Raw genomic sequence first — 27,121 nt, forward strand, 5'->3', positions numbered from 1 at the left:
CCGGCGCGGTGGCTGGGACTCTGCAGTGGGCTGCGGGTGATGGAGCGGTGGGCGCGCCCGCAGCTCCTGCTGTGGCTGCTGTTGCTATTACTGCCCCCAGTGCTGGGCCGCCAGAAGGAGTCAGGTGGGCTCCGGGCGGGGCCGAGACTGCCGCTGAGGCTCGGGGTCTGGCCCGGTCCAGAGGTGCTTTCCCGCCCCCCCCCCCCCCCCCCCCGCCCCGGTTCCCTGAGGCGGCCGGAGGCCGGCTGATGCTGTGGCCGCTGGAGCGCTTAGCTGGGCAGAGGGCACGGGGGCGCCTTGGAGCGGAGAGTGAGAACTTCTGGGTGTCTGGCGCTGCTTCTATTGCCCAGGACCCTGGAGAGTAACCTGTTTTTCGGAATTAGGATAGCGAGGTGGAGAGGGAATTCTCCTGTTCACTTACAGCCAGTGTCGCCCGCGCTTGGCTACACTGTTCCTCCCTTAAACACACTGGGAAATAATTCATCTCTCTCTCTCTCTCTCTCTCTCTCTGCGTGTGTGTGTGTGTGTGTGTGTGTGGTTCTTAGTGAATTGACGGAGAGATGAAGGGAGAGTTAATTAATGTATTTGGCTTTTAATTAATCCTCTTTATAGGGTTCACTTTGATTAGTAAAAGGTGAGAATACGTGTTCCCAGTTTATTCATAGCTATCTGAGTGCCAGGCGTTGAGCTTGGACATTTTCCAATTTCTTGGACACCTGACAGCCCAAGTAGAGGAGCAGACTTGACATGAGTGCTGGAGAGTTATAGAATGAATCCTTCCTGGCGTTTCCTTTCCACCAGTGGAATGGGAAGGGGTGTCAGAAGTTGGTTCGGCATGCCTGCCGGTAGCAAATGAGAATGCTCAGGATATTTTGTTAACTCTCATTTACTTCACTTCTTGAAGGTTCAAAATGGAAAGTATTTATTGACCAAATTAACAGGTCTTTGGAGAATTATGAACCATGTTCAAGTCAAAACTGCAGCTGCTACCATGGGTGAGTTCTTTTCTTTGATGTGTCTTTGAGAGTTTAGTACTTGTCACAAGAATTCCCCTAATATCCCCAAGAGACCTGGATTACAGTAATCAGAGAGCCAAGTACGCCTTGATAAAAGGCAATGTTCCTGTGGTGGGTTTCCTATTTCTAGGGAACAAAAAGGCCCTGGGATAGGAGAAGCCCAGGTGGTCTCAGCAACGCTACTTACTCCTTGGAGTTAGCACACATAGTTGTCTGTGTTCCCCATTGGACTGAAACCTTCTTGAGGTCAAGGCCAATGTCTTACTCAGTGTTGCATCCCTGGTGCTGGCCCTCAATAAGTACTCAATAAATATTGTCGGAGGAATGAACATATTTATAAATGAGGCTAATCATCAAGTTTCCTGTTGGTTTTTTTTAAAGTGTAAAAATTATGGCTGAGAGGGTAGTATGGTAGAAAGATTACTTTAAAAGCAGTCTTTGGTTCTAGTCACAGATTTCCCACTAATTATCTCTGTGGCAAGTCACTTAACTTCTCTGGGTGTCAGATTCCTCATCAGCTAAAAAAAAACAGGGTCCTTTAGCTCCCCGTTTTGTTATTCTATGACTCCTCAAAAAATTAACCTGATGCTTATGATACTTATTAAAATCTATGTATTGAACTTTAAAAGGGATACAAAATACTGTACTTTCCGGTCACTGCTGTCAGGCTGCTAGAGTATGTGTGGTGAATGGGTGCCAGACAGAACAAGGCAGTCAGTCTGAGACCAAGGGCATCAGACAGTGTCAGACTATAAGGCATAAATCCTATGTTCTGCAGGATTTGGAGAAGCGGAGGTCAGTGGGACTGCAGTCACTGGGAGGACACAGGTGTTGTGTGCCTATTAAAGGTGAATGTGCATCAAGTAAGGAAGGGGCAATCCAGATCCAGAGAGGAAGAAGAGAAATTGACTTGCTTTTTCCTCTTTGTTGTTTTACTTTAGATTACCTACGGAAAGGTTGCTCATTCTTGTCCTCCATTCTTTCCCTGGCTTACTGTATTTTCTAATACTAAACCTAAACCCATAGATAGGAAGTAGGTGGAATGGTACCACTTTTTGACCTGCTATCCTTGACGATCCACATTCTTTCAGTGTCATAGAAGAGGATCTAACTCCTTTCCGAGGAGGTATCTCCAGGAAGATGATGGCAGAGGTAGTCAGACGGAAACTGGGGACCCACTATCAGATTATTAAGAACAGATTATACAGAGAAAATGACTGCATGTTCCCCTCGAGGTAAGAGCTATGAGGTAAATATATCTTCTGACCTTCTTATATATGGGCTTATTTGATACTGTTCTTAGGAGTTAATTAGAGGGCCCCACAGGTGAATCTCTCCTCATATTTCAGAGGGACTGCAAAATAGTGACAAACTCTTCCTGCCTGAGGATTTTTCTTTCCAACTCCTGCCCCCCTTTCTCCTATATTAAAGTCTGTCTCCTCTCTCTTCTTGAGGCTTGGGCACAATCACTGGTTGTACTGGCTATGGTTCTACCCTTCTCATCATCCACCAGATATGGATACTGCAGGGCACAGGCTGATGAGACCTAGCAGGATTGAGCTGGGCTGAAGAAGGAGAAGGATTGAGTGTTTTTCATGGGTCAAGTATTGTTCTAGATACTGAGTATTTGAAGAAAGGTGGTGGAAAGTCAAGAATAACTGAGGCTGCAGATTACACAGGCTACACTAGCCAGGAATTCAGGTGTGATGGTTGAGGTAACATATCAGTGGGCTGAGGGCTGGGGATGAGCAGGGAGGGTCATGGACTAAGCCTGGAAGTTGGACTTAGGTAGCATTACATGTTTATACAACAAATAAGAAACCTCCCTTTTAGGAGTCTTTTTTTTTTTTTTTTGAACTCAAATCTTTATAAAATTACAAAGTACAAAAATCAGAGGCCATGGTATTCTCAGCCTAAGATCTTTCTAAACAATCTCTATTCTGTCATTAAAAGGAAAGTATATGAGCAGTATTGCAAATAACATGCATCCGTGTGGACATAAGGAATTATTCTTAATAACAACTTTATTATAAATTACTGCATTTTAATTGTCAAAAATATGTAAAAACAACAACAAAAAAGAAAATAAAGATCACTTAAAATCCCATTACCATGAAGTAATCACAATTACACTTTTGTTATCAAGTGTTAGGGGTAAATAAGCTGGTAATGGGGAAAATTATTTAAGTATTTTAAACAGACATTTGTTTCATTACTTGGGACAGTAATAGCAACTTTACAAATTATGAGTGTAGAAGAATTTCTAATTTCTACAAATGAGAAAGAAAATATGAATATAGACATTATTAGACTTTGAAGGCTTAACTAATGTTTAATAGTTAGATGAGCAATTTCCAAATGAAATAAAATACTCTCAAAGTTTCTGAAAGGCACATACCTCTCATTCCAGACCTCAGAACATTTTGGTAAGAATCATGAGCTGTTAGAAATGTTCTTAAGGGAGCATAGGACCTTTCATTGACAATAAAATAGTTATATTTCTAATGCATGGAAAGTTCCCTGTCTCAACTACATACACAACTAAGCAAAGAGAGTTGGGCAAAGAAGAAACAAAATGAAATATTCAGAACCAGTGTCCTTAATGAAATGGATACAGTTGAATAATATCTTTGATTCCCATCTAGCCAAAAACAGTATCTTTCTAGGTCTGGATAATTTTAAATCACCCAGTTGGAGAAGCCCAGATTGCATTTAAAAAACTTTATTGTGAACAAAGTAAAATATAAACTCAGCATTTCAAGGATGAGCTGAGAGATTTTGCTGAGGAAACAGAGCACCATCTAATTAAATGACTGGAGACATGTCATTTCAAAGATGGAGAATAATGATATTTTTAAAATAATAGTTTTAGTGAAGTGTGGCTGATATAAGCTGCACATATTTATTTTTTCTATAATTTATTTATTTTTTTATAATTTACATTCAAGTTACCACATGGTACAACAATGATTTCAGGAGTAGATTCCTTAAACCCCTTACCCATTTAGCCCATCCCCCCTCCCACAACCCCTCCAGCAACCCTCTGTTCTCTGTATTTAAGAGTCTCTTATGTTTTATCCCCCTCCCTGTTTTATACTATTTTTGCTTCCCTTCCTTTATGTTCATCTGTTTTGTATCTTAAAGTCCTCATATGAGTGAAGTCATATGATATTTATCTGACTAATTTCACTTACCCTCTATTTCCATCCACATAGTTGCAAATGGCAAGATTTCATTCTTTTTGATTGCTAAGTAATACTCTGTTGTATATATATACCATATCTTCTTTATCCATTCATCCATCAATGGACATTTGGGCTCTTTCCATACTTTGGCTATTGTTGATAGTGTTGCTATAAACATTGGGGTGCACGTGTCCCTTCGAAACAGCATACCTGTATCCCTTGGATAAATACCTAGTACTGTAGTTCCTGGGTTGTAGGGTAGTTCTAGTTTTAATTTTTTGAGGAACCTCCATACTGTTTTCCAGAGTGGCTGCACCAATTTGCATTCCCACCAGCAGTGCAAAAGAGATCCTCTTTCTCCACATCCTCGCCAACATCTGTTGTTGCCTGAGTTGTTAATGTTAGCCATTCTGACAGGTGTGAGGTGGTATTTCATTGTGGTTTTGATTTGTATTTCTCAGATGATGAGTGATGTTGAGCATTTTTTCATTTGTCGGTTGGCCATCTGGATGTCTTCTTTGGAGAAGTGTCTATTCATGTCTTTTGCCCATTTCTTCACTGGATTATTTGTTTTTTGGGTGTTGGGTTTGGTAAGTTCTCTATAGATTTTGGATACTAACCCTTTATCTGATATGTCATTTGCAAATATCTTCTCCCATTCTGTCAGTTGCCTTTTAGTTTTGCTGATTGTTTCCTTCACTGTGCAGAAGGTTTTTATTTTTATGAGGTCCCAATAGTTTATTTTTGCTTTGGTTTCCCTAAACTGCACATATTTAAAGTATACAACTTGGTAAGTTTTTTATGTTCATTATCTTTTTAAAAAATAAATTTTTATTGAAGTATAGTTGACATACAATATTATATTAGTTTCAAGTGTACAACATAGTGATTCAACATGTATATTCATCGTAAAATGCTTACCATAATATATGTAGGTACCACCTGTCACCATACAATGTTATTATAATATTACTGACTATATTCCCTATGCTATACTTTTCATCTTCCTGACTTTTTTTTATTGAAGTACAGTTGACATACAATGTTACGTTAGTAACAGGTGAATAACATAGTGATTCTGGACAATTCTATATGCTATGCTATGCTTGCCACAAGTGTAGTTACTATCTGTAACCATACAACACTATTACAATACCATTGACTGTATTTCCTATGCTGTACCTTTTATCCTCATGACTTATTTATTCCATAGTTGGAAGCTTGTATCTCCTACCCACCTTCATCCATTCTGCCCATCCCCTCACATCTTTCTGCTTTGGCAACCATCAGTTTGTTCTCTGTATTTATGGGTCTGTTTCTGCTTTTTGTTTGTTTATTCATGTGTTTTGTTTTTTAGATTCCACATGTAAGTGAAATCATAAGGTTTTATTTATTTTTATTTATTAAGGTTTTTTATATATGGTATTTGTATTTCTCTGTCTGACTTATTTCATTTAGCATAATAACTTCTAGGTCCATCCATGTTGTTGCAAATGGCAAGATCTCATTCTTTTTTATGGCTGAGTAATATTCCATTATATATATATATATACATATATATATAATGTTATATATTGTTATATATATATATATAATGTTATATAATGTTATATATAATGATATATATATAATGGAATATATATATTCCATTATATATATATATATTATATATATATATATACACACACACATGTATTCATTCATTTAATTACATATATATTCATTCATTCCATTATATATATATGTACATATATATATTCATTCCATTATGTATATTCACTCCATTATATACATGTAGATATATGTATTATATATATATATGTGTATATATATATATTATATCTTATCGAGTCATCTATCAATGGACACTTAAGTTGCTTCCATATGTAGTGTTATAAATAATGCTGCAGTAAACACAAGGGTGTATATATCTTTTCAAATTAGTATTTTTGTTTTCCTTGGGTAAATACTCAGAAGTGAAATTACCAAATCATAGGTATTTCCATTTTTAATTTTTTGAGGAACCTCCATAATGTTTTCCACAGTGGCTACACCAGTTTGCATTCCCACCAACAGTGCATGAGGGTTCTCTTCATATCCTTTCTTTCCAACAATTATTATTTCTTATTTATTTAATACTTAAAAAAAATTTTAATGTTTTTTAAATTATTTTTATTTTATTTTTTTATGTTTATTTTATATAAAATAAAACATAAGAGAGACAGAGCATGAACAGGAGAGGGGCAGAGAGGGAAACACAGAACCCAAAGCAGGCTCCAGGCTCTGAGCTGTCAGCACAGAGCCCGATGCAGGGCTTGAACTCACAAGCAGTGAGATCATGATCTGAGCCGAAGTTGGACGCTCAACCAACTGGGCCACCCAGGTGCCCCAGAAATTTTTTTTATGTTTATTTATTTTTGAGAGACAAAGAGACAGAGCACAAGTAGGGAAGGGGAAGAGAGAGACGGGGACACAGAATCTGAAGCAGGCTCAAAGCTCTGAGCTGTCAGCACAAAGCCCGGCACAGGGCTTCAACCCACAAATTGTGAGATCATGACCTGAGCCAAAGTTGGATGCTTAACCAACTGAGCCACCCAGGTGCCCCTAATATTTCTTATCTTTTTGATAATAGCCATTCTGACTGGTGATGATATCTCACTATGGTTCTGATTTGCATTTCCCTGATGATTAGTAATGTTGAGTATCTTTTCATGTGTCTGTTGGACATCTGTACATCTTCTTTGGAAAGTGTCTATTCATGTCTATGCCCATTGTTTCATTGGATTATTTGTCTTTTGGTGTTGAGTTGAATGAGTTCTTTATATATTTTTGATATTTACCCTTTACCAGATATTTTGCAAATATCTTCTCCCATTCAGTATGTTGCTTTTTGTTTTGTTGATGGTGTCTTTCACTGTGAAAAAGCTTTTTAGTTTGATGTAGTCCCAATTGCTTATTTTTGCATTTGTTGCCCTTGCCTGAGGAGACAGATCTAAAAAAATATTGCTAAAACCGGTGTCCAAGAGTTTACTGCCTATGTTTTCTTTCAGGAGTTTCATGGTTTCAGGCCTTTTGCCCAGGTCTTTAATCCATTTTGAGTTTGTTTTTGTATATGGTGTAAGAAGGTGGTCCAGTTTTATTCTTTTGTGTGTAGCTGTCCAGTTTTCCCAACACCATTTCTTGAAGAGGTTATTTTTTTCTCCATTGTATATTCTTGTCTCCTCTGTTAAAGATTAAGTGACCATACAAGCGTGGGTTTATTTCTAGGCTTTCTATTCTGTTCTAGTGATCTGTGTGCCTATTTTTGTGCCAGTACCATACTGTTTTGATTATTATTGCTTTGTAGTATAGTTTGAAACCTGGGCTTGTGATACCTCCAACTTTGTTCTTCCTTCTCAAGATTGCTTTGGCTATTAAGGGTCTTTTGTGGTTCCATATAAATGTTAGGATTATCTGTCCTTGTTCTGTGAAAAATGCTATTGGTATTTTGATAGTGGCATTGAGTCTGTAGATTTGGGTAGCATGGAGATTTTATCAATATTAATTTTTCCAATCAATGAGCATGGTATATTTTTCCATTGATTTGTGTCATCTTAAATTTCTTCCATCAATGTCTTACAGTTTTCAGAGTACAGGTCTTCTATCTCATTAGTTAAATTTATGACTAGATATTTTATTCCTTTTTTTGGTATTTTATTCTTTTTAATACAATTATAATTTGATAAGTTTTGCTGTATGTATACACCAAGATAATGAATGTATCTGTCACTCCCAAAAATTTCTTTGTGCCTCTTTGCAATCCTTCTCTCCTACCCCTCCCTGCCATGCTGTCCTTTTACCCCTATTCTCAGGCATCCACTGATCTGCTTTCTGTCATTATAGATCATTTCCTAGAGTTTTATATAAAAGGAATCATAAACGGCATTATACAGTATGTGAAAGAGTGCTATTTTAAAAGCTGAACATGAAAGAAAACAAAATGTTTTAGCTGTTAAATGTAAATGTATAGCAACATTATATGTTTTAAACTTCTAACTAGTTCTATTTGTTTATTTTATCATCAAAGGACTGTTCCTTGCACATGGTAAAATATTTAGATAACCTGAAAATATGAACAAGGAAATGGAAGTTTCTCTACTACCTTCAACCCCCAAACCTCTAGTCCCTGAGTCCTCCTCTCAAAAGACAACCACGATTACAAGTTTCTTGCATATCCTTCTAGAAATAGTTTATGCATATACAGTTGTCTAGACTCATCAACAAAATAGAACATGTGTATCTTCTGTTCTGCAACTTACTTTTCTTTTTCATATAACATATTTTTAAATTGTTCCTTATGAGTACATAGAGTATATCTCACTATTCCATGGCTGCATACTAATCCATTGTGTGGATTTCTTTATTCAGCCCTCTATCAAAGGACATTTAAATTATTCTCCACCATTCCCCTTTGAATTTCAACACATGTAAACAACGCTGTAGTGAACTTAAACCTTTGAGTACTCATGTAATTATATCTGCAGGCTCAATTCCTACAAGTAGGATTAGTAGGCCAACTAATGTGTTTTTTAAATCTTGATGAATAGAAGCAGACTGTCTTCCAAAGGAGTTGTGCCTATTTTCTTCTTTTATATACTTTTTCTTTTTTGTTTTGTAAGTAATCTCTACACCCAACATGGGGCTTGAACCCATGACACCCAGTGAGCCAGCCAGCCATCCCAAAGTTGTGCCTATTTTCACTTCCACCACCCTTGTATTACATGCTCAGAATAGACCTCATACTTTCATCAATACTGTGTATTATTGGACTCTGATCTTTGTCAGTCTGATTGGTGAAGACTAGCACCTAGCTTCAACAGCACTTTTTTTTTTGTCATAGTGATACTTTGTTTTTAAATTTTTAATTGAGGGGCACCTGGGTGGCTCAGTCGGTTAAGCGTCCAACTTCGGCTCAGGTCATGATCTCACGGTCCATGAGTTCGAGCCCCACGTCGGGCTCTGTGCTGACAGCTCAGTCTGGAGCCTGCTTCAGATTCTGTGTCTCCTCTCTCTCTGACCCTCCCCCGTTCATGCTCTGTCTCTCTCTGTCTCAAAAATAAATAAAACATTAAAAAAAATTTTTTTAAATAAATTTTTAATTGAAATATATTTGACATATAACATATACATTTAAGGTACACAACATGTTAATCTGACACATTTATATATGATTGCCATTGTAGCACTAATTACATAATTATCCTTTTGTTTTAGTAGTTGGAATAATTAAATTTTGGTTTTTTAGCAAGTTTGATTATAATGCAGTATTGTTGTCTATATTCACTATACTGTGCATTAGATCTCTAGGGCATATTCACTACTTGTTGTAAGTTTGTACCCTTAAGCAGCATCTGTCCTGTTCCCCCTATCCCTTGGTGACCACCATTTCATTCTCTGTTTTTACAAGTTTGGGTTTTGGGGAGCAAGGGAGGGGCAGAGGGAGGGAGAGAGAGAATCTTAAAGGCTCCACACACAGCATGGAGCTCAATGTAGGGCTCAGTCTCATGAACCATGAGATCATGACCTGAGCCAAAATCAAGAGTTGGACGCTTAACCAACTGAGCCACCCAGGTGCTTCTGGGACATTCTTTAATACAGTTGAGCATCTTTTCTTTCGTTTATCAATCATTGATATTTTTTGCAGTTACCTCTCTCTATATAAATCAATTTTATGAATCAGTCATTTATATGCTACTGGAAAATTTTGGTCAAACCTTGGAATGTTCCCTCCAGGATAGTGGTGGTCAGGACCTCAAGGGATGGGGCAGAAAAGCTAATCTGCCAGTGTATCGTCTCTTTCCAGAGTTTCTCTGAGGATTCCTGGGGAGTCCAGCCAGAAAAGTATACAGGCAAACCTTGTTTTATTTGGCTTCACTTTATTGCCTTTTGCAGATACTGCATTTTTTAAATAAATTGAAGGTTTGTGGCAACCCTGCATCTAACAAGTTTATTGGTGCCATTTTTCCAACAGCATTTGCTCACTTCACATCTCTGGGTCATATTTTGGAACAATTTTCTCAATGTTTCAAACTTTATTATTATTATATTTGTTATGGTGATTTGTGATCAGTAATCACAACTTGCTGAAAGCTCATGATTCTTAGCATTTTTTATCAATAAAGTGTCTTTAATTAAGATATGCACATTGTTTTCTTAGACATAATACTATTATTGCACACTTAATAGACCACAGTATAGTATAAACGTAAATTTTATTGTACTTGGGAACCCCAAAATTCTCTTGACTTGTGTTATTGCCATATTTGCTTTATTGTGATGGTCTGGAACCAAACCTACAGTATCTCTCAAGTATGCCTGTATTACAGTCTTTGTGATTGTGTACATAACATTCTTTCTGGCTTGCAAAACTGATTTTGATAGTGTTCTGAAGTATTCAACTCAAAGGCAATAAAAGTTTTCCTATCTTTCCTCCTAAATTATGAAACTTAATTATGGTGGATATAAATATAATGTCATTGTGAGAGGCAAAGCCTTAGGGACACACTTAGAGAATTAGCTTTTACTGGTTACTATCAAAATTTGTATCTTGCTTACTAATGAAACTAAAGAGGAAATTTTTAAAAACTAGGGATGAATAGAGGAAAAGTGGTAGGAGTAGCAATAATACATCTTTCAGACTTATGATCTAACTGGAAAACTTCATGAAGTGTTGTAAGCTGGAGCAGTTTAGCTAGGAAAGATGCCTTGCACAATATAAGAGAGTAGAAAAGTCCTTTTAGAAGCATTGCTTTCAGGAAACTTTGCAGAAGGCTGACGATCTGAACACGGGCTTTCAAAGTGTGAATGGGACCATGTCTTGTCCTATAGTAGGCACTGATCTGGTGAATATGTGGTATTTCTGGTTGACAGGTGTAGTGGTGTTGAACACTTTATTTTGGAAGTTATCGGACGCCTCCCTGACATGGAAATGGTGATCAATGTACGAGATTATCCTCAGGTTCCTAAATGGATGGAGCCTGCCATTCCAGTCTTCTCCTTCAGTAAGGTAAGTATAGGGAGAGATGTATGGGGAGATGGGAGGTGTTCCTCTAGAGTATGAGTGGGAGATGATTGTCCTATGACAGAATCTGCTGGGTAATGGTGAGGGTGACGCCTGAGGTCCAGGAATTGGCCTGTGTCCCTCTTAGCTTCACAGTGGCTGAGCAATAAGACTGAGGAAATGGGTAAAAAGATTGCTTAAGTGTCTATAGGTCTAGGGATGAAGAGGAGAGAATAATGGACGCCTAAAGAACTGATAGGACATTGAAGGAAAGGTTTAGAGATCCTACAGAACATAGGGAGAGAGTGGCTCAAAATAGCTCATGGGCTTGGAGTTAGAGAACACCTTCATTCAAAAACTATTTGTTGGGGCGCCTGGGTGGCTCAGTCGGTTAAGCGTCCAACTTCAGCTCAGGTCACGATCTCGCGGTCCGCGAGTTCGAGCCCCGCGTCGGGCTCTGGGCTGATGGCTCAGAGCCTGGAGCTTGCTTCCGATTCTGTGTCTCCCTCTCTCTCTGCCCCTCCCCCGTTCATGTTGTGTCTCTCTCTGTCTCAAAAATAAATAAACGTTAAAAAAAAATTAAAAAAAAAACAACAACAAAAAAAACTATTTGTTGAAGTCCCATATGTGTGTGTGTGTGTGTGTGTGTGTGTGTGTGTGTGTGTGTGTAGTCCTGTCAGTGTATCCCAGGGGCCCAGCATGGCTAACAATGAAGCTGAAGGTGGTAGATAACTCCACACAGTTTGTGCTGAAGCAGTACATTGAGGGGATAGGTCTGGGATATGCAAGAGGAATATGTGAGAGGGTGAGCTTTGAGTCTAGTTATGGAGGAATAGGAGTACTAGTTCACACCTGTGGACTTGAAGAATTTGAGATAGTTAATATCTTCAGTGCCCAGGTTGTTGCAAATGTGTATTGGAAGGGATGGGCCTTGGTTCCCTTGAGACTAGGTATGGCCACATTGAGGGGTGGGGTGGGAGGGCTAGAAGAGAATGGGTGGAAGATTCTATGGGGGAAGGGAGGGTTTAGGAAAACCCGATGGACTTTGAGAAAAGGAGCACCATCTCTGTTGTGATTTCTCCAGAGGGACCTTTTATCTCCACTTTTTCTTTATCACAGTTTACTTTCTCTGTAGACTTGTGTATTTACTGTGTTGCAAATGGGCTGAGGCCACATTTGTGTTGCATTTCCCATGATTTAGCCTCATTTCTCAAAAGTGCTTGGTTTTCTTGTTTGTCATGAAACCCTCCCAGAAGAACAGATAGAAGCTCCCATGTAAGTCAGTAAGGACTTTATGCTTGTTATCTATTTGTTGTTTCTGTGTATGGTAAAGTATAACAATCAGTATACTTTCTTTTCATCTTCTCTTTTTGTTTCTAAGCCAGTGACTTCTAATTTCCAAGAGAAAGCTTTTAGTCTTTCAACTTTATAGTAATTGTACAGCTTCTATTGAGCAGCTGTTATGTCTGAGCTGCTTTATGAATCACATACCATTTTTCAAAAGTATTTGAGAAAGGCAAACAGCATATTGCATGTGTAATTCCAGTGAAACTACTGAAGAGTTAGAGGTTTATCAGGCCAGAGTTTTAACAGAAGTAATCATAAAAAGAGAACAAATGATTTAAAACTTTTTTCAAAAGATGTGGGATAATATCCCTTTCTCCCATTCTGCCCATCAGCACTTCTGGTCCTGATCAACAAATAATCAATAATTTATTGACCAACCAGGGTGAGCTCAACAGTACCACAGTATTAGATAACACTAATGAACACTTACTGAGTACTTACTATGTACCAAACACTGGTCTAAGCTTTTCACATGTACTAACTCATTTAGTAAGCCCATTAGATAGGTAACATTATTGGTATTATTTCTCCCATCATAAAGATAAAGCAGGCATAGAAAATTAAGTAACTTGCCTAGAGTTGGAAAGAAGTAGAGTCAGCATTTTGAGTCAGCATTCAAACCCAAATGATCTGTTTCAAGAGCCCCTACCATTTTAACCATTTAATTGTGATTCTTGCTCTCAAAAGATCCATCTAGGAAATAATCAGGAACTGGTAAGACAGTATATACTCCAAATGTAATAGTTAAAAGATAAGAGAGCTGTGTGATGATTCAGAGTTAGGTATTTTATTTCCTTAAACTAAAAACCCTAACAAATAGAACTTTGGGTAACTGAAAAAGTTGACCTTTAATGAGATTTTAAATTCTGGGATTCAGTGAGCCCATGATTTTTAACCCATGGTCATTTTTCTCTTTTAATGTCTAGAGTCCAGACTTTGCAGACAAGGGAAAATATATTTTTGGCAATTTAATACTAGAGCAAGACTTTTGTCCCGATCCTGTGGCATGACTGTAGTTTAATTCTTCTCTCTCTGTTCTGAGACTGATGTAGAACAACCTTTCTGTTTCTGTTGAAGACATCAGAGTACCATGATATCATGTATCCTGCTTGGACATTTTGGGAAGGGGGGCCTGCTGTTTGGCCAATTTATCCTACAGGTCTTGGACGATGGGACCTCTTCAGAGAAGATCTGGTAAGGTAGGTCCTTTAGAGAGGTTTTATTTGTCCTTCTTTGTAGGTCTTCTTGAAATAAACTAATGTTTGTTTAAGTTAAAAACAAAAGAAAAACTATAGCATAAGCAATTTTGTGTGTGTATAAAATATTTACCCATCCATAGGAAAAGAGCAGAGCCTACCCTAAAGTATCAGTAATGCCTTTGGGGAAAGGAGTATAGGAGCCTTTTCTTTTCTTCTTTAAATTTTTCTGTATTTTTAAGATTCTCCAAATAAGAGTGAATTACTTTCATAATTTGAAAAAAGTGAATGACCATGTTGTGGGGGAGAATAGAAAATTACTAGGAGGAACATAAATGTACTTTATAACTTAGAGCTAAGTCCTTAAGGTGGAGATGGGGAGGACATATTGTCCCATAATTATCTCAAGTACAAACTTATTCCAGATTCTCCTGATTCACGACTGAGACATACTTGGGCTGTTGAGTCTATCTGATGTCATTTCAGAATTTAGATTGTCCATGTCATCCAAGCTATAGGTATTTCTTACCTAGCTACATTTTGCATTTATGATTTAAACAACATTGATACCTAATTAGAAAACTTCTAGAAGAAATACAGTCTTTATAGGTCCTCTCTCAGGTCCATTGAGGAAGCAAAAATTTAATTTAACTTCATTTCCACAAATATCTATCACCTGTACCATGTGTGGCTGGAGATTCAAAGGGGGTGAAAAGAATGTCCCTTTTCTAAAGAAACACATAGGGCTGAAGTCCTCAATGGCGGTTAGAGCCACCAGGTAAAAAATGAGTCTGTTATCTGGTAGGTGTACTTTGAAAATGATTTTGTAAAATACCTTGGTCTCATACTTCACAGAACTAGAACTGGAAATTGTCCTTTCCAACTCTTTATTTCAGGGGTTGAGTGACTTGGTCAACGTCAGGAACCATTTTAGGCCTGAAGTCCTGGTATCCAAGTGCATTATCTTCTCCACATTACCAATTAACCTTACCCATCCTCTCCAGAGGGAAAAATAACAAGTTTTTTAACCTGTTTTTCTTCAAGTTATTCTTGGCTTTAGTTATCTAATCCTTTTTTTTTTTTTTTCAGGTACTTGCAAATACACTTTTTACACTCTTCTTTTTTGTAGCTCTTTCTCTACCTGCTATCCATCTACTTTGTTTTTTCTCCTTTCTTTCTTTCTTTCTTTCTTTCTTTCTTTCTTTCTTTCTTTCTTTCTTTCTCTTTCTTTCTTTCTTTCTTTCTTTCTTTCTTTCTTTCTTTCTTTCTTTCTTTTTAGAGACAGAGAGAGAGAGAACAAGCAGGGAAGGGGCCGAGTGAGAAGGAGAGAGAGAATCTCAAGGAGGCTCCATGCTCAGTGTAGAGCCCCATGCAGGGCTCGATCTTACAACTGTGAGATCATGACTTGAGCCGAAATTGAGTCGGACACTTAATCAACTGAGCCATCCAGGCACCCTACTTTGTTTTTTAAATCTTTAAAAACAACCTTTTTTTCTGATTATGAAACCTATATATGCTCATAAAAATAAAGAAGTATGTCTAACATCAGCATCTTTTCCCCCCACTTCTTAGTGTGTTTTAGGGATCTTTCCATGTCAGTACATATGAAACTACCTCATTATTTTTATTAGTTACATGGTATTCCGTTGCATGGATAATAATTTACCTCATTATTTTCTATGATAGACTTTTAGGCTATGTGTAATAGATGCATAATTTCTTGTTTTCTGGACTATTTGAGAGTAAGTTGCATACCTTATGACCCTGTACATCCTAATACTTTAGTGTGTATTTCCTAATAGCAAGGATATTCTCCTTTATAACCATGCTGCAATTATCAAATTCAGGAAACAATATTGATACAACACTTAATTATCCCAATAATGTCCTGTATGGCACATTCTACCTCCAGTACAGGATACAATCCAGGCTCATGTGTTGCATTTAGTTATTATTTCTGTTTAGTCTCCTGTAATCTGGAACAGCTCTTCAGTCTGTCTTTCTCTCTCATAACACTGACATTTTGAAGAATACAGGCCACATACATTATAGAATGTTCTTCAGTTTAGTTTTGTCTATTCCTCATGATTAGATTCAGCTTATGCATTGCTGGCCTTAATACTTACCTAAGTGATTTTTGCATCCATCTATAACTCTTCTTTTTTTTTTTTTTAAATGTTTATTTATTTATTTTGAGAGAGGCAGAGTGTGTGGAGGAGGGGCTGAGAGAAAGGGAAAGAGAATCCGGGCTCTGTGCTGACAGAGCTCAGTCTCACAAACTGTGAAATCATGACCTGAGCTGAAATCCAGAGGTGGATGCTTAACCAACTGAGCCACCCAGGTGCCCCCATCCTTAACTCTTTAGAGATATTAATTTTGATCACCTGGTCAAGGTGTTACCAGTTCCTCCACTACGTACTCTTTTTCTTCCCTTGAAAACCACTAAGCTTATTTTAGGGAGATAGATTATGTTTTAAAATCTAAACTTACAAGAACATATTTTTCTTTTGATATCGTCCCCTCTTATTCTTCAGGTGAATTTATTCATGATTGCAGAATTGTAATTTAAAAAAAGATTTTTTTATGCATCTATTTATTTTTGATAGAGAGAGACAGAGCACAAGTGGGGGAGGAGCAGAGAGAGAAGGAGACACAGAATCCGAAGCAGGCTTCAGGCTCTGAGCTGTCAGCACAGAGCCCGATGTGGGTCTCGAACTCACAAACCACGAGATCATGACCTGAGCCAAAGTCAGACGCTTAACCGACTGAGCCACCCAGGTGCCCCCAGAAATATAATTTTATTTTTTAGAGCCCTCCATTCAAAAGCTCTAGCCATGTGATTTCACTTCTTACTTTGAAACTTTAAAAATCTCCTTGCTTATCTGCATTGATGTCTGCCTGCTATTTTTTCTAATCTTTTGGGAGTTTGTCCCTATTGACTTACTTTTCACTCTGTAGAAGAATTCACTGTTTCTGTATTTTAAATAGTTATGTCTCTACTGTCATAGGAGGTAGGGAAGATGGTTATAAAAGAGGTCTGGGGCAGCCCCAGGCTGTGTTGGCCACTTGTAGCACTTGCCTGGGGAAAAAAGTCCTAACATAGGTCTTTTGAGGGGTAAGTAGGTGGGTAGAAAGAATGAGGGAGAGAGAAAACAGAGATGGTACAAGTCTGTGTATATTAAATACAGTTTTCCCAGGGACCAAGGAAATTTACACTCAGAATTTCAGTATAAATTGATACTTTTTTAGTTGGGTGGTTTGGCAATGTATATCAAAATATAAAATGTATATATCTTTGACCCAGCCATTTCACTTCTAGAATTTATCCCAGAGTTAATTGGACAAGTATGTAAAGGTAGGTACACAAAGATATTCACTACAGTATTGTTTCTTAAAGCAAAGAGTTAGACACTACCTAAAAGCCCATGAATAAGTAATGAAGTGAATTATGACATGACTATAAAATGGAATGTTGTGCCTGAATGCAAAGTAAAGGTAGCATAGGGCTTAAAAACAGGGACTCTGGGTTCAAACTCTGGCTCTTATCAGCTGTGTGACTCTGGGCAAACTGCTTACCCTCTCAAGAGCCTCAGCTGTAAATTAGGGATAACAAAACCACCTCAAGCATTGTGAGAATGGGTATATATATAATATATAATATATAATATATATAATATATATAAAATATCTGCGTTATATAGAGCAAGGTTTCTCAATATTGGTAGTATTGACATTTTGGGCTGGATCATTCTTTGTTGCAGGGGGCTGTCCTGTGCATTGCAGGATAGTTAGCAGCACCCCATTAGTGTCTTAATGACACTAAATGCCAGTAGCAGTCCCCCAGTAGTGACAATCAAAAATGTCTATAGTCATGGCCAAATGTCTTCTGGGGGAACGGGGCAAAGTCACCAATTGAGAACCACTGATATGGAGACTTGATTGGAAGGAAATTCTTCACTGAGACGTTAAATTGGTAAAAATGGTTATCTACGGGCAGGAGGTTCCAGATGATTTTTCTACTTTTATTTTATGCTTTTCCATTCGAATTTTATATAGGGGCTCCTGGGTGGCTCAGTCGGTAAGGGTCCAACTCTTGGTTTCAGCTCAGGTCATGATCTCATGGTTCGTGGGATCAAACCCCATGTTGGGTCTGTGCTAACAGTGCAGAGCCCACTTGGGATTCTCTCTCTCTCTCTCTCTCTCTCTCTCTCTCTGCCCCTCCTCTACTCACATCCCCCCCCCCCAAAATAAATAAAATAAACTTAAAAAAGAATTTTATATAATGAGCATATGCCATATTTCCAGTAAAAAACAAAAAACCAGTAAACAAAAATAACCCAGTGGTATAGCATTTATGTTTCGGTGGGAGGGAGTATGGGGCACAATGAGAGCTAGTTTTGGCTTTGGATTGTAGAATCAGGAAAAGATGGTATAGCAAGGAAAACCTATGAGATAGGCCACGAAAATGAGCAATGCTCTCAGCTGAGAGAAGCTGAGTAATATGACATTTATGTCTTTAAAAGTATTTCTACCTAAAAAGTTTATATCCTAAGTCTCTCCATTATGGTAAATAGTCCAGCAATCCCTCATTAACTCCAATTCAGCTGTCCCCCTCATTTCTCAGAGGAAGACACCATGCAACCCTGTGCAGGGCCCCTACAAAGGAAGTTAAAAATGCTGCATCTGTGAACTAGCAGCTTCAGCAAGAAAAGCTGGCCATGGTAGTATGTACTGAGACCTGAGCTTCAGGGACTTTGTTTCATGGAGCACTTAGGACAGTTTCAAGAATACAGGGTGCTTTGCAATATCAGACACATTTCTAAAGATGCTGCCTATGCATCCAAAACACGAGGTCAAGGAGTGATTTGTTTTCTTGCCCTTAATTCAATTTCTGATATTTTCTGCAGGTCTCTTTGCCTATTAAGTTTATCAATAGCACCACTCTACATAAAGCAGAGAAGAAATCCTCATTGTATGCATTAAATAGCTCTAAACATGTCATTTAGGGGCTGGGAACTTTTCTTTCAATGTTGTTAACTTATTAACGGAGGAACAGATTGTAGATATTATTGGCTAGCATTTCCAAAGGAATGAAGCAACAACAAAGGGAAATGCAATGTCATTGAGGGCTCTTTCTTTTGAAAGCCTCGGTCAGACTTAATGAAAAATGTAAAGCTCTGAACTAATCTTCAGAAGTGGTTAAAACATGTCCTCATTTGGTTAAGAGAAAAACATAGAAACTAACTGAAATCTATTTTTAGGTCAGCAGCACAGTGGCCATGGAAGAAGAAAAACTCTACAGCATATTTCCGAGGATCAAGGTGACTATATTTTCTGACATTTTACAAAGAAATTTGTAAAATATAAGCAATTTTGAGGGTGTGAAGATCTCTAGTTCAAAGAGAAAACTAAGATAACTAAGAAATAAATGTAGAAGCACAGAATTTTAGACAGAGAATTTAAATTTTTTGCCCAAATCACTCTTAGTTGAATTGGAATTGAAAGAAGTAAGGTTCATTCATTTATTCATTGAATAGGTATTTAGAGTGCCATGAGTATATTAGGCATTGAGTGTATGTTGAAGAGAACAGCTGAGTTGTCCTCTTGCCTAAGAGATTATAGTGTCCTATGGGTAGCTTCTGACCTGGACCTCTTCTAGTCACTGTGCTAGTTAATGGCAGATCAGGAACCATCACCAGATCTCCTGACTCCTTTTTCCATGAAGCCATGTGGCTGCCAAATAATGGTGGAGACCACAGACTGAGACTGATGAAAATGGAAAGGGAAGCAGGGAAGAAAGGGAGGAGGGAAAGGGAAATGTTGGTCAAGGACCCTCTCCATGTTACTCAGACCCACATCCCCAGTGCCAAGAACAGTACCTGCCATGTAGATACATGAAGACCATCTGTTGTATAGATGAACAGAACAGGGACCGTGAAAGGAGAAGGTCTTGTCGTTTTCCTGGTGAGTCCTTGTTGGAGATCATACCCTCTATTGAGGCAGTGAACTTGGGAATGTAGATAGGCCCAGTAGCCACTGCTTACTGGTCCTTATCAACTTCTCTTGATTCTCAGATCTTGAGATCACAGCTTCTAAACTTGGGATCCATGTGTGGACTTGAAGAGTTCTAGGACTTCCTATAAATTATATAGGGATTGTCCGCTTTTCTAGAGAGTGGGTCCATGGCAGGTGGGGGGGGGGGGGCCGGGGGAGGTGTCCAGGACCTCTCAAATGTCAGGACCATCTCCTACTTGGACCATAACTAGGACTTTTTCTACAGGTTTTAGCCCTTTAGTTTTCTTTTTAATTTAAATATTACACTGGGCTTTACGAAATACACACAACAAAGGTCATGTAGCTATTTTGGTGAGGGGTGATTACCTAGTCACACAGCTGTGAGTACTAGTGATTATAGACGCTATGTGAGCCATCCCAAAAGGGAACTCATTCCCTGGGATATGCCTGTAGAGTTCAGAACAACATCCTCTTAAAGACTAGATGTAAGCAAAGAAGGGCCCAATACTCCCCATCTCTGAAGGGTAAACGGCCAGGAAAACAGGCAGGAACACCTATATGCACAGGGCCCAGTACCCCCCCACCCCCACCCCCACCTCTGCTGTAACCAGTAAGTTATCCATCTATGTGTACAGTCATTGCATTGGGTCCAATTACAGCTTACTTTTCAGATTGGGAACAGTATTATGGTGGAGGACACATGTTTTATGTCATATGCTTCTTTTATAGGACAAGTCCAGAACGGGATCCTCTCATTCTTCTATCTCGGAAAAACCCAAAACTTGTTGATGCAGAATACACCAAAAACCAAGCCTGGAAATCTATGAAAGTAATCACAATTGTCTGAATAGAACCATAGCAGTGAACATTCTCACTCAAAGAACATTGTCACCTGGGTAGAATTCCAGATCAGGTTTCCTCTTAGTGGTAGATGAATGTAGAGAAAGATCCACAAACTAGTATTAGCATATATGTAAATTATTCTTTCAAACTCACATTGCTTTTCTGGGCCATATTATGAGTAGTAGTTTTGGTTTTGTTTTGTTGTTTTGTTGTTGTTGTTTTTGTTTTTTGTTTTTTGTTTTTTTACTACTTTTAAGGTTTAAACCAGAGGACACAAACTTTTTATGGAAAGGGCCATATGGTAAATATTTTAGGCTTTGTGGATTGTATGGTCTTGTTGTAGTTACTCAACTTTGCCATCACAGTGTGAAAGCAGCCACAGACAATATGTAAATGAATGAGCCTGGCTGTGTTCTAGTAAAACTTTATTTATGGCATGGAAATTTGAATTTCATGTAATTTTCACATGTCATAAATATTCTTCTTTGGGTATTTTTCAAGCATTTGAAACATAAAGATATTCTTAATTAAAATGTAAAGATATTCTTAATTTATTTACAACTCTCCAAGTGATTCTAAGGCAATGCCAGCAATGACTGGCTCCTTCAGGTTGGAGTTCATCTCTGTCTTCTATGACTTCTTGCCTTATTCAAAGAACTTTAAGCCCTAAATGTCCTCATTTGAAATTTTCAAATGCCATATGAGGATGGTATGAAAAGAAGTTTTAAACTTCTTGTGGGAAAACTAAGTGTATCTGAGATGTAATATGTGATAGTTGTAATCAAACAGGAGCAAATGAAGTCTAACAAACTTTGTTGAAAAATAAAAATATGAAAAGTGTATCCATTCAGCACAGCCTCTACTGTGGGATGCTGCAAAAGCAAACAAGACTTGTTTCCCTCATCAAAGTGTTTGCCATCTTCTAAGGTAGCTGGGATATAAATGGGGGTCTCAAACTCAGATGCCCCAGGAGGCCACAGGAGTGAGCAGGAGAGAGAGCTAAAGGTCTGGTCAACGCCGCCAAGGGAATAGGAGCTCAGTTTACCAGACCTTCCTTTTATGTTTTACAAGAAAAGTTGGAAATCGGGATTTTTGGAAGAAATATCTTACCACCTGTAAATGTTGGCAATGGTTTGAATTTTTATTTTTAAATACTTTCCATCCCCAACAAAATCTGTGTGTGGGTTTTACCTCTGAGCCCACCAGCACCACCTGTACCTTCGTATATGTATACTTTACACAGAGTGAAATGTGCTGTAGGTTAGGATCTCTGAGTTCAGAGAAGGATCCACATGGCTCTGGGAGCTTAAACTCTAAAATCAGACAGGCCCAGGTTAAAACCCTTGCTCCTCTACCTAGGGCCACGTGACCCTGAGCAAGTCTCAACTTTTCGAGACCATGGCTTCTTCATGTATAAAATGGGGTAATAATACCTCTGAATGTGTTTATTCAGGACAATGAAATGAGGTCATGTTGATGGAATGCTTAACTATGCTTGCTGCATACTGCTTTTCAATAAATACTACCACTCTCAATACTAATAACTTCCTTTTCGCTTAAAGGACACCTTGGGGAAGCCAGCTGCTAAGGATGTCCATCTTGTGGATCACTGCAAATACAAGTAAGACTTCTAGGACTCCTGAGTCTTGGTTTCCCTATTACATTTGGAATAGCTTCACTTTGGGAGAGAACTTTAATACTAGGTCCAACTGGGGTTTATGAAAGTCCTATTAATTCATCTGGTTGTTGTTTACTGAGAACATGCTGTGTGTACAGCGTTCTCACCTGAGTTCTATGGGAACTGCAGAGACCCTAAAAAATGGTCCCTGCCTCCATAGACCTTTCTGCTAGCAACCAAAGTGATGGGATTCCTTCTCTCTACACCCCATCCAACCAATAGGTAAAGTTAAAGTATTTATCAGATTAATAAAAGTTTACATTTCAAAATGAATAAAGCATATGCAACTAAAATGTTAGAATTCAATGCCAGGACTAAGGATTAGGTGAACAAGTAAAACCAGGTCAGGAGGAGGAAGTAGGGGGATTCAGAGAGGTGAATGCTGATTACACTGCATAGTGGGAACTCTAGGGTAGAAGCAACTCTAGTTGGAGACAGGGGTGCATGCATGAGAAATGCTGAAAAGACCATGTTCTTTTCTAAGATAGCTTTTTTTCCAGGGGGCATTTCTTTGAAGATTGATTAGGTATACATGGTTTTCTTCTCCAGAAATCAGAAGAGGAATTCTGTTCAGAAGGGGAACAGCAGGTGCTTTTGGTGGGGTACCCCAGGGAAAAACAAGGCTTTGGAGAGCCATGACTCACTAGAGACATTAGGCCCAGGAAAGCTCATAGGAAAGGGTAAGGTACTCTCTCCATCTGAGCCTTACATCTCTCTATCTAGACCCAGTTTGTGGCCCTCTCTAGGTCTGTCTGGAGAAAGAATCCTCTTTTCTCCCCACCTGACATTCCCTGAAACAGCCAGTAGCCCCTGGAAACCCACAGGGACATGCAGATGTGTCCTTGAAACCTGAAAATAGGAAAGGCAGGGAGAGGGGTCATAAAAGGAGAGATGGGGAGGAGGGAATAAGAAGAAAAAGATCCTATTTGTGGTAGCAGGCGTATAGTATTGAATATATTTTGCTCTTTCTTTCCCAGGTATCTGTTTAATTTTCGAGGTGTAGCTGCAAGTTTCCGGTTCAAACACCTCTTCCTGTGTGGTTCCCTTGTTTTCCATGTTGGTGATGAGTGGCTTGAATTCTTCTATCCACAACTGAAGCCATGGGTTCACTATATCCCAGTCAAAACAGATCTCTCCAATGTCCAGTGAGTGGCTCTCCCCAGAGTGCCTAATGACTCCCCAATCTGCCTCTAAGTCCCCAGCCATTTAAGGCATTTACTACTGATGACTTTTTCCCTTGAAAGTTTTTTTTTATATAAATTTTTCAATGTTTATTTACTTTTGAGAGAGAGACTGAGAGACAGAGAGCAAGCAAAGGATGGGCAGAGAGAGAGGGAGACAGAGAATCCGAAGTAAGCTCCCAGTTCTGAACTGTCAGCACAGAGCCCGACAAGGGGCTCGAACTCACAGACTGTGAGATCGTGACCTGAGCTGAAGGCAGATGCTTAACTCACTAAGCCACCCAGGAGCCCTGAAAGCTTTTTTTTTCTATGTGGTTTGTATATACAGTGCTACCAGTCAACTAGGCTATATGTGAGATTTAATCTGAAAAAGTGCTCTAATGCTAGTTTGAAATGTAATGTTCAGGCAGTCCACAGTAGAAAAGTGCTTATCTCTCAAAGACTAAAGATAGGGATATTAGATGTTGTTATATTATCAAAGAGACTTTCAGATACGTGAGAACTGACCCCACTGAAGCTGAGGCCAATTTTCTCACATGATGGGAGGAACAAGGAAGAGATATGGAAAGGGCCCAGAAACGTGAGACCAGGGCCCTCTTCTAGGGGCTACAGCAAGAGACAGGAGGGTAATTTTTTTTCACTATTGATTTTTGATGTGTATCATTGAATATTTCTCTATTTTCTCAAGTATGTCCCAAATCTACAACAGGTTGCCTTTAGCCTGTGTGTGGGCTTTTGTTGTTGTTGTTGTTGTTGTTGTTTTGGTCCTGTAAGGACCCAAATGTCTTTGCTTTAGAAAAGAAACAGGGACACCTGGGAGGCTCAGTTGGTTGAGAGTTCGACTTTGGTTCAGGTCGTGATGTGGTGGTTTGTGAGTTTGAGCCCCACATTGGGCTTGCTCCTGTCAGTGCAGAGCCCACTTCAGATCCTCTGTCCTCCTCTCTCTGCCCCTCCCCTGCATGTATGCTCTCAAAAATAAATAAAACATTTTAAAAAATGAGGTAAAATAAAAAAGAAATAATCAATTATCCACCTATCTAGAGATTAACCATAGACCTCAGTCTGTGGTCTTTCTTAGCGCAGTGTATATTTTAGAGACTAATGATTCTTTCCATTTTAGGGAGCTGTTGCATTTTGTAAAAGCAAATGATGACATGGCTCAAGAAATTGCTGAAAGGTAAGTTCTATTCATTTTTCCTTATCTATTTTACTTTATCATCCCCAACTAAAGTCACATGACTATTGTTATCATGGTGATATCTGGATTTCGTTCTCATTCTACAGAGGTAATCAGAATTAAAACTTACTGGGGGGCAGGTGCCTGGGTGGCTCAGTCAGTTGAGCATCTGACTTTGGCTTGGGTCATGATCTCACAGTTTGTGGGGTCAAGTCCTGCATCGGTCTCTGTGCTGACAGCTCAGAGCCTGGAGCTTGCTTTGGATTCTGTGTCTCCCTGTCTCTCTGCCCCTCCCCCGCTCACACTCTGTCTCTCTCAGTCTCTCAAAAATAAGTAACCGTTAAAAAAAATTAAAAAAAAAAAAAAAAACTTTCCAGAGGGAACACACACATTCACATATGTCCCAAGCCCATCCTTTATAGAAGTAGACTGAAATCTTTCAGGTAATTAAACAAGTACAGAATTTCTGAGAATTCACTTTATATGTTTATTTTTAAGAAAAAAAGTTAAGTTCTATTGCTAAGTGCATGTGTGTGGATATGATGGCTATAGGGTTGGCTCTGCAGATCAAAAGAGTTAATTCATATAAAGCATCTGAATAGGACTTGGCACAAGGTAAGCACTTAGAGGTAAGCTATTAGTATTATTAAATGCTGTGCTTTAAGTGTTCTTGTTAATCTCGTCTCTAGGGGAAGCCAGTTTATTATGAACCACTTGCAGATGGATGACATCACCTGTTACTGGGAGAACCTGTTGACTGAATACTCAAAATTCCTGTCCTATAATGTAACAAGAAGGAAAGGCTATGATCAGATTATTCCTAAAATTTTGAAAACTGAACTCTAGTCATCATTATCGGACCACAGTCCTCTCTGGCAGCAGCTCTCAGATATCCTGTGGTGAGAAGCTTACCATGAGTGTGGCACCTCTACCTTGAATACTATTATCAAGCCAAATACCTGGTTTTCCTTATCATGCTGCACCCAGACAACTGAGAAAGATCAAAAATGTGTATAATATGGACTCGGAGCAGCTCAATGCTTTGGCTGAATAAGGACCAGAAATCATGAGATTTGGGTGTTGAACCCAATTCCACCTTTCATTTTCTTAAGACCAATCACAGCTTGTGCCTCAGATCATCCATACATGTATGTCCATCACTGTGAAACCGACTATGTCCGTCAGAGGATACTTTGTCCCATCATTTGGAGCAGAAAACTAATCATTTGGAACTAGTATAACTCATCTCTGCAGTTCAGTTATTGTAGGCTAATATTGGTCACTGTATTTTAATGTAGGAAGCCCTATGGGGCTAGTGAAAACCACTTGGGGATCATTTCCTGAAAGGTCTAAGGAAGCAGTAGTTGTGCCATGCAATGATGTGGCAGTTCTCTTTTGTAAAAGCATAAGCTTTTTGGTACTCAGGATGTTTCTATAATGCCACAGAGAAAGGGGCCAATTGCATGAGTAATTATTGCAATTGGATTTCAAGTTCCCCTTTTTTGTGCCTTCACACACTACTTCTTTTTATGGTCTCTATTTTAAAAAAAGACAAAAACCTCTTAATAAATTTAGAAAGTAGTCCTCACTCTTTAAAGGAACTGTGCACAAAACAGCAAATTTTCCTCACTCCTTACACACCCTTAATATTTTTCCTCTTTAAATTGGCAGCAGTGTCCACAGCCTCAAGGGCATGCAGGGACCTCAAGGTGTCTTCATCTATGAAATGTTATTGGGGTTTAGATCATCCAAGTTGAGCACTTACTCATGTAGGAAATATTTCAGTGCAAATCCATGTTGGAGTGCCACTTTTTCCCTTTTTTCCCTTTTTGAAAAACACATTTGGATAGTGGTTTAATCTCTCAGGATGCGCTCCCTTTTATAGTCAAAAGTGAAGAAAAATTTTTAGATGAAAACCCATAGAGTTTGATGACTCAGAACCATCCTGTCCCTTTGGCCCAACTTTTCCACATTAAATCTGCTCTTTTCCTTTGCTTCTTAAGAACTGTTCCGTATATTAGTTCGTTTCAAAATTAGTAAATGTGAGGTTCAGTCATATAAAATCAGGGATTTTATTCCATTAGTGAGAAAAGTATTTGGCTTTTTTAAAATAATTTTTTTAACATTTATTTATTATTGAGAGACAGACACAGAGCATGAGCAGGGGAGGGGCAGAGAGAGGGGGAGACACAAAATCTAAAGCAGGCTCCAGGCTGTCAGCACAGAGCTTGACACGGGGCTCAAACTCACAAACCACGAGATCATGACCTGAGCCGAAGTTGGATGCTTAACCAACTGAGCCACCCAGGTGCCGCAAGTATTTGGTTTTTTAAACTCCCTTCCATAAATGTTTAAGTCTAAGGACCTTCTTAGAGGAGGAGTTGAATATCCTTGGTAAGATCATTGCATAGAATAAGGCAGACATTGAAAGTTAGATGTTTTGT

The 27,121-nt window shown here is 38.7% G+C and overlaps 1 protein-coding gene across 1 annotated transcript; it reads left to right on the forward strand.

The window, feature by feature from the left end:
• Positions 1–26,837, forward strand: POGLUT1 (protein O-glucosyltransferase 1). The gene is made up of 11 exons (XM_042956871.1): positions 1–124; positions 905–995; positions 2,108–2,251; positions 11,111–11,246; positions 13,665–13,786; positions 19,045–19,104; positions 20,528–20,627; positions 22,204–22,262; positions 23,297–23,464; positions 24,621–24,677; positions 25,367–26,837. Exons 1-11 carry the CDS (start codon positions 40–42, stop codon positions 25,521–25,523), a joined length of 1,179 nt encoding a protein of 392 aa, XP_042812805.1. The 5' UTR covers positions 1–39; the 3' UTR covers positions 25,524–26,837.
• Positions 26,838–27,121: the final 284 nt, after the last annotated feature.

Source organism: Panthera tigris, chromosome C2, assembly GCF_018350195.1.
Source record: "Panthera tigris isolate Pti1 chromosome C2, P.tigris_Pti1_mat1.1, whole genome shotgun sequence".
In the NCBI taxonomy this organism is placed as follows: domain Eukaryota; kingdom Metazoa; phylum Chordata; class Mammalia; order Carnivora; family Felidae; genus Panthera; species Panthera tigris.

Excerpts from the sequence above, each read along its gene's own strand:
- POGLUT1 (XM_042956871.1), top strand. The coding sequence starts at position 40 with ATGGAGCGGTGGGCGCGCCCGCAGCTCCTGCTGTGGCTGCTGTTGCTA. Across the intron at positions 125-904 it reads GGGCCGCCAGAAGGAGTCAG|GTTCAAAATGGAAAGTATTT; the intron begins GTGGGCTCCGGG and ends CACTTCTTGAAG. Across the intron at positions 23,465-24,620 it reads ACAGATCTCTCCAATGTCCA|GGAGCTGTTGCATTTTGTAA; the intron begins GTGAGTGGCTCT and ends TTTCCATTTTAG.